This window comes from Frankliniella occidentalis, unplaced genomic scaffold, assembly GCF_000697945.3.
Source record: "Frankliniella occidentalis isolate FOCC.00 unplaced genomic scaffold, Focc_3.1 Scaffold64, whole genome shotgun sequence".
NCBI classification, from domain to species: domain Eukaryota; kingdom Metazoa; phylum Arthropoda; class Insecta; order Thysanoptera; family Thripidae; genus Frankliniella; species Frankliniella occidentalis.
Genome location: NW_026267194.1, coordinates 653,109 through 660,047, shown reverse-complemented (window position 1 = coordinate 660,047; position 6,939 = coordinate 653,109). Strand labels below are relative to the sequence as shown.

General features: G+C 37.8%; 3 protein-coding genes across 4 annotated transcripts in view; 2 read left to right on the top strand and 1 right to left on the bottom strand.

The window, feature by feature from the left end:
- Positions 1-273: 273 nt before the first annotated feature.
- LOC113217265 (uncharacterized) lies at positions 274-3,071 on the bottom strand. Of its 2 annotated transcripts, XM_026437080.2 has the most exons (6): positions 2,961-3,071; positions 2,704-2,805; positions 2,375-2,557; positions 2,114-2,293; positions 1,897-2,010; positions 274-1,809 (listed from the first exon to the last, which is right to left on the bottom strand). In XM_026437080.2, exons 1-6 carry the CDS (start codon positions 2,979-2,981, stop codon positions 1,615-1,617), a joined length of 795 nt encoding a protein of 264 aa, XP_026292865.1. In that variant the 5' UTR covers positions 2,982-3,071; the 3' UTR covers positions 274-1,614. The 2 variants fall into 2 exon arrangements, with proteins under 2 accessions (XP_026292865.1, XP_026292866.1); XM_026437081.2 differs by lacking the exon at positions 2,961-3,071 and having other exon boundaries at positions 2,694-2,925.
- Positions 3,072-3,167: 96 nt separating this feature from the next.
- Positions 3,168-6,585, top strand: LOC113217266 (vacuolar protein sorting-associated protein 52 homolog). The gene is made up of 13 exons (XM_026437082.2): positions 3,168-3,302; positions 3,432-3,723; positions 3,974-4,149; positions 4,229-4,326; positions 4,410-4,563; positions 4,635-4,767; positions 4,868-5,059; positions 5,132-5,287; positions 5,381-5,535; positions 5,595-5,679; positions 5,751-5,954; positions 6,033-6,210; positions 6,295-6,585. The coding sequence occupies exons 2-13, from the start codon at positions 3,502-3,504 to the stop codon at positions 6,543-6,545; spliced, it is 2,004 nt and encodes a 667-aa protein (XP_026292867.1). The 5' UTR covers positions 3,168-3,302; positions 3,432-3,501; the 3' UTR covers positions 6,546-6,585.
- A 105-nt stretch (positions 6,586-6,690) lies between these two features.
- Positions 6,691-6,939, top strand: part of LOC113217279 (uncharacterized) — a 10,990-nt gene continuing 10,741 nt past the window's right edge. The window contains exon 1 of the mRNA XM_052268123.1: positions 6,691-6,747. Coding sequence (XP_052124083.1) covers positions 6,691-6,747 — 57 coding nt within the window. The remainder of the gene's footprint in view (positions 6,748-6,939) is intronic.

Genomic DNA, 6,939 nt, shown 5'->3' with positions numbered 1-6,939 from the left:
CTCCCTCCCCTTGCCGGACTGCCCTGCTATGCTGCCGTGCGTTTGAAGTCGAACCGCCCGGTGTCCGGCGCTGGGAACAACTATTCACGAGCAAGCTCCTTGACCCATAGTCATGCAAATTTGTTTGTGTAAGGTAAATTCAAAATTCGAGGGAGGTAACCTGCTATGAGATGAGAAGTAATATTGGAAAGTCGCAAACCATTTGAGGAGTTGTCACGCCAATTAAAATTAGAAGACTAGTGGGTCACACAAGCAAAGGACCGAGACCATAACTGAGATAGTTCAGTTTATTTCTTGGCCAAGGCAAACAAGTACAATGTTTACGCATTTAAACATGAACCTATGGAAAAATGTTCAACTGTTTTTAATCCAGTCTTACAATGATTTTGACATTAAATGAAAGATCAAGAATGTTGCAAGAATTTGAAACTACAATAGTGTGCGTCAGCTTAATGGATGAGGAAGAACTGTGTGGAGAACATATAATTACAATACGGTTCCGAATGGTCAGAGATAGGACCAATTGTGAATGTTTATGTTCTACCTGCCATTCTTCTTCCTACAACTAAAGTAGATGGATAGATTTTTAAAAAAATTATCTAGAAAAAAAAACAACATAAAAGGTACCACAACTTGGACTTTTGAGAAAAATAACAATCAATAACAAATCTTAAAAATGAATCATATATAATAACAAACCACCAGGAGGTACGGACCAAAACAGTACCTACAAAATAAACAGGGAGTAAGAGAAGCAAATCTATAGCTGAGCAAAGGATGACCCCTTTTCTTCTATGATTTTACACTTCATTACAAAATGGAAGAAAACAGATATTGAAGTACTTTAAAAAAATATGATAGCTAATAAAATGAGCCATTTCTAAAAAGCAACAGTATATCAATGAACACTCTACAAATTCAAGGAGATAAATTTTACAAGATTATCTTAACCAAATCAATGCTAATATTAAAAATATTCTCCATGTTTAAAAATAACAGGTGACCCTCCAATAGGGATCACCATCAATCACATCACCTTCCATTGCTCATCATAAACTGTGAACAACAGTAAATCTTGAGATCAGAGAGAAGGAAATTTCTGCAAAATAAACAATCTTAACTATGAGAGAAGAGACAGCTAGTTATAGACGTTGTGTGGTAAAGTTTCCTTCAAATTGACAACACAAAATACATTAGATACATGATCTTTAGAAACACTCTCAAAAATGAACAATAAATCATGGACATAGATTGCAACCTATCATAAAATTAAAGATAAGAAGGGGAGTAACTTTGGTGGAATTCATACCAATATCTAGAGTAAATGCTCTTGAAGAGTCTATTCAAATTATACAGTTCATTTGCTTGTGAAATGATCTTTAATACTATGTATTTCCTGCATCCAGTTGCAACACATAATTGTGTGACCTTTCGAGTACATTTACAAGCCAGTTAGTCACAATGGGGGAATATATACACGGTAGTTAAGCTCATATATGCAAACCAATAAGGCAGGTAAGAAAGAGTTCCACAACAATTTTAGAAAAACATATTACTGTTTCACCCTTAACAGATGCTTTCAAAGGGAAAGAAAGAAATGTTGGGTAAATATATTCAACTAATTCGTGCACCTAAGGGCACTGCTCTTCCATGTCGCTCTATGCGTCGCTGTTGCTGCTCAAGCAACCTTTTTTCTCGCTCTTTTCTTCGTTTCTCTCGCACTATAGCATCAACAGTTTCGTCACAGTCTAAGTGAGTATCGTCATCCCAGCCTGGATTTTCAACCCATTCACCTAATTCACCGTTTGCCTGAAAGCAAATTACTTATTAATTAAAACCAATCATAGAAATAGACAGAAGTGACCTGGCAATGAAACCAGAACAATATGTTTGTACCTCAACAGGAACCATTTGAACACCAAGAGAAAGACTTGGCGTAGCAACTTCTCTCTGTTTCCTGCTATTGCTAACATATATTTTCTTTTGCTTAGTGATGGTGGGTATCATGTCCTGAGAACCAGGGAAAGAAAAATAGTTATATAAATGCAAAAACCAGGATAAAAAACAACAACATAGAATAGGAAAATAGAGTGATGTGAGTATTTACATGTACCTGAAAGTAATTTGCTTCATTCTCAACTTGATCCTCAGATGACTTCCTAGCAAGTGCCATAGTTTGATGCCTGTAGAGCTCAATGTGCTCTTGAATGTCACATGGCTTTTTGTTTTCTTGATGTGTAAGCACACAGTCAGGGTCACTAGTGTGGTCCCACTGAGGCCAGTTTTCTTCTATCTATCAGGAAAACAGTCGGTCATAATAAGTTTAACCTGGTTCGGGAGGAGAGTACACGGACTTTTTCGACTGCAAGGATACCTCAGGTACTGTAGACGGAATCACCCCAACACCAGTAAGAGGGGCAGCATCCCAGGAGTCACGCCTTCGTCTTCCAAAGCAACATAGCGCTCTCTTGAAATAGCCAATCACATGGAATAGCAGCAATTTCAAACGGTTCACCAGAAAAGACAGGATTGGAATCTCCATCATGAAATAAGTGCACTGTGAGAACGTCAACAGAAAGAATTCATACGCAATAACTTTTGAAATAATTGACATGGTTGGAATTGCAATGTAAAGAGATAAGGCTGAACCAAAACTAAATCAAATCCTGAAGAAGCAGGGCGCCTTCACCAACCTCAACTTACTGCGACCTGTCGCCGAGCGGCTGTGCACGAGACATCCTGGAGCAGCTTCACCGGTTGAAAGCATGCGAGCTGTGTGACAGCAAACGAAAGCTTCAACGACAACTACAACAACAACCAGAGAATGTTGTCATTTTTGTCGGCAGTTGATCGGCAGCAGGCACAACACACAAACAATCAGCAGCACAAGCAGTTTGTTTTTCTTCCAGCAGCCGACGCCGGGAGATTGCACTTCGACAACCTTTGAGAAAGAAAATTACTGCTTCAGGCTTTGATTGCATTTCACCATGGAAATAGGTTTAATAAAACAAGAACTTTACAAGATTATTTTTTGAACTATTCTATTTTTCTTTTCTTTTTGAGGAAGCAGGAGAGGTGTAAAGCGATTTGAGCAGCGGGGGCAGGCGGAAAACCAGGATGGGCGGGAGTTTTTAAAATGCCTGGCTTTTTAAAACACCCGCCCTTCCGTTGTTTGTTTGTTTGTTTACTTTGACGTCTTTTGTCTTTTGACAGCTGGAGGAACGAAGTTCTTCTGCTTTTCACATTTCTTTTAAGTACCCTCCTGAACTGTTGCCTTTCTGATCAAGACTAACTTATATTTTGTAAGTTTGCGGATGCGAAGGCTACAAAAAGTGTCTGGAGTGAAATTCTAGATCCAAACTATTTTGAGAATTCTTTCCACACATCTGTGCGCTTACAGCATACATTGTTACTAACCAAGAAATGTATAGTACCTTGAGAAAGGGCGACCCTTTCTCAAGATAGTACACACCTTTCAGGTTTATTGGACAACATTTAAAAATGCTTGGCAAAAGAGTAATTGATGATGAACCTGATTACACTCTGGAAGATGAAGTGGTCCAGGAGGTACTCAAAGAAGGAACTGACTTGCGCCAATACTCTCATCAGATTGAACTGGAGTTACGAGAGGTGGAGAACCAAGCAATCAAAGATTATACCAAGGAGAGTACCAATATTGCGCATCTTCACAACCAAATCACAGGTTGTGACACCATTTTAGAGGTATTGTTTTGGTCAGTCTTTCACTCACACCTTAAGTTTTTTCTTCTCCGAGAACTTCACCCCAACGAAGGAGAGCTGGAGGATTGGCCGGGAACATAACAAAATTACATTTGTTTGGAGCTGTAATTTGTTGTGCAGACAACCATTGCCAAACCAATACCATATTGTTTTGTTCCTGGCAGATATGTTCCTGCTTCTTTAGGGTACAGCTCTCCATGGTATCTATCTAATTTAATGGTTTTGATTGTAGCGTATGGAGACTATGCTCCTTGGATTCCAGTCAGATCTTGGAAGCATAAGTACTGAGATTTTATGTCTTCAAAAAAAATCCATTGACATGAGCCAAAAACTCCAGAACCGTCAAGCCGTCCGGGCGCCTATTGCTCAGTTTATAAATGACCTGGCGGTCTCCGAGGCTCTCATTATGTATGTAACCAAATTTATATGACCATCAGTTTTTTTATTCTTTTTTGAATTTTAATCAGTTACAAATTATTGTTTTTAGAGGAATTGTTGAAGAGCCAGTTGCTGAAAAAGAATTTTTGTCTCAACTTAAGGTTTTGAATCAAAAAATCAACTTTATGAAAGAGCAAACTTTTAAAGGTTTGTGACTTCACATTCATTCGTGTTCAATTATCTTACTGAAACAAAAATGAAGGAGTGTAAAGTTAACATTTTGTTTGCAGATACACGTTCATCACAGGATGTGAGAGATATAGTTGAGAAATTGAAGCTTAAAGCAATTGCTAAGATCCGATCTTATCTCCTGGAACAAATTTCAAAGTTTAGAAAACCAAATGCTAATTTTCAGGTTCCTCAAAATAATATGTTAAAATTCAAGTAAGAGTTGTCCTATACATTTTGATGTACTAGAGTTTTACAATGTGGATACATATTACATTTTGTTTCAGATTCTTTTTTGAGTTTATCATGACCAATGAAAGAAACGTGGCTGAGGAGATTTGTGCTGAGTACATTGATACTATGTCAAAAATATATTATACATACTTTAAGGCATACTCCTCCAGAGTTTCTAAGCTCCAGGTAGTCATTTTGAATTTTTTACTTAAGTGTTATTTTAGTTATTTTTAAAGATTATTTTGTTTTGTTACTTTGATATGTGTGTATCTTTCTGACTACCTAGTTTGAAGAACATGCAAGTAGAGATGATCTGATGGGCATTGAAGAGACAGGATCTCGTGGTCTATTCTACAAGACACCATTAAAGAATAAAAGCACAGTATTCACAATTGGAAGCAGAGGAGATGTTTTGAGCCCTGAGGGTTTGGAGGCTCCAATAATCGTCCCACATGCTGCTCAAAAATGTGATGCGAGGGTAAATATAAATGTGTTACATTGATACATTTTAGTTAAATGCATATGTCATGTTTACCATTTTCCATTTCAGTATCCATTCGAGGCTCTATTTAGAAGTGAACAATTTGCCCTGGTTGACAATAGTTGTCGAGAATACCTTTTCATATGTGAATTTTTCATGATGGGTGGGTCTGCTGCCATGGAATTTTTTGATCAAGTCATGGGAAAAACCTTGGGTCTACTAGTTGTGAGTATAGTGCTGTATATATTTGTGCAATTTACGTACAAAATTTGAATTGTGTGTCGAAAAACAATAATGTTTTTTTCCTGTTACATGTAGAAAAATCTTGACACATACGCCCAGGATTGTTATGATACAATTGCCTTGTTCCTGTCTGTTCACATCATATTACGCTATCAATTGCTCTGTCACAAGAGGGCTGTCCCTGCGCTTGATCAATACTTTGACAGCCTTCAGAGTATCATCTGGCCTAGGTCAGTTTTCTGTTGTGAAACATGTGCTTTGAAATACAATTCAATTTTTTTCTTTCAAGGTTTGAGTTTGTATTTCAGCAAAACATTCAAAGTGTCAGAGATTGTGATCCAACCAAATTTGGGAAAGAGATGCGGCCTCATGCTGTAAGTGTTTTAATTTTAGTGACTCGTATGTTCTGTGGCGCTGGAACCTTTAACTGTTTGTCTTTTTGTAGATAACGCGGCGGTACGCCGAGTACAGTGCTGCCATACTCGGCATAAGCGAGAACTTCCCAAATGATTTGGTGACTCGTCTGCTTGCTGAGCTTCAAGAAGAAGTTGAGTTGTTTATTTTACGAATGGCAGCTATATTTCAACTACGTAAGGAGCAGCTTATTTTTCTTATAAATAATTATGACATGGTTTTAAGCGTTTTAACTGTAAGTTTGGGAAATCCTTTACCAATTTTCAGTTAAAATTTAAATTATAGAATTTGATTATTTAATCTTTTGTTGTAGGAGAGGACAAGAGAAAACTCAAAGGAAGGTGAATGTTTCCGTGAGTTGCTCTCCTCACGGAGTTCTGAATATGTTGAAGAAATCCTCTCACCTCATTTCGGTGGTCTTATGCAGTTTGTCAAAGAAGGTGAAGCATTAGTTGAAAAAAATCAGGCAGAAGAACTTAAAAAGCAAGAAAGTAAGTCAATTTTTTAACTTTTGGACAATTTAAAGAGATGTACATTAAGATAATGTCCTACATTAATTCTTTGTTGTATTTTAGAGAAATCCTTGGCACTTGTACAAGCATTCAATTCCAACTGGAAACGATCTTTAGAGGATCTGAACAAGGAAGTTCTTACATCATTTTCCAATCTTGTAACGGCTTCATCGTTACTTCAGTTAGCCCTCACCCAGTTGGTACACTACTATCATCGCTTCCATAAGCTTCTTTCATCATCTGGCCGAGCCCAACTTACTAACATTCACCATATCATGGTTGAAGTTAAGAAATACAAAACATGTTTCTCATAAGAATGGTGATAGTAATAAATTTTAGCTGTACAAAATCAAACTGTGAACCATTTTAGCTGTTTTCTCATTTTGAAAACTAGTCTTTCCCACAAAGTGCCACGTTGTGTATGGCACAACATTGCTCAAAGAAGCAAAACACTCCACAATGAAGTCACTATCTGCAAATCATTCTGACTTCACTGCCTCCATTGCATTCAACGCAGTTTTATGAATTGCTTAAAGAAAATGTGGAGCAGTCCCTACAGTGGCCATTGCTGACCCGATTTTGTTTTCGACCCGAGTGCCGCATGTCAGAGCTTAAGCGTCTCAACTCATTACAGTCACACCTTCGCCTCCTGGACTATGTTTGGGCGCAGCACCGATTAACAAGGAGTCGTGCGCAGGAACCCTCCCC

Coding starts and splice junctions, on each gene's coding strand:
- LOC113217266 (XM_026437082.2), top strand. CDS start 3,502: ATGCTTGGCAAAAGAGTAATTGATGATGAACCTGATTACACTCTGGAA. Junction 4,150..4,228: donor GTCTCCGAGGCTCTCATTAT/GTATGTAACCAA, acceptor TATTGTTTTTAG/AGGAATTGTTGAAGAGCCAG. Junction 5,680..5,750: donor AAGAGATGCGGCCTCATGCT/GTAAGTGTTTTA, acceptor GTCTTTTTGTAG/ATAACGCGGCGGTACGCCGA.
- LOC113217265 (XM_026437080.2), bottom strand. CDS start 2,981: ATGCAATCAAAGCCTGAAGCA. Junction 2,806..2,960: donor TGCAATCAAAGCCTGAAGCA/GTAATTTTCTTT, acceptor TTGTTGTTGTAG/TTGTCGTTGAAGCTTTCGTT. Junction 2,011..2,113: donor ATGAAGCAAATTACTTTCAG/GTACATGTAAAT, acceptor CCTGGTTCTCAG/GACATGATACCCACCATCAC.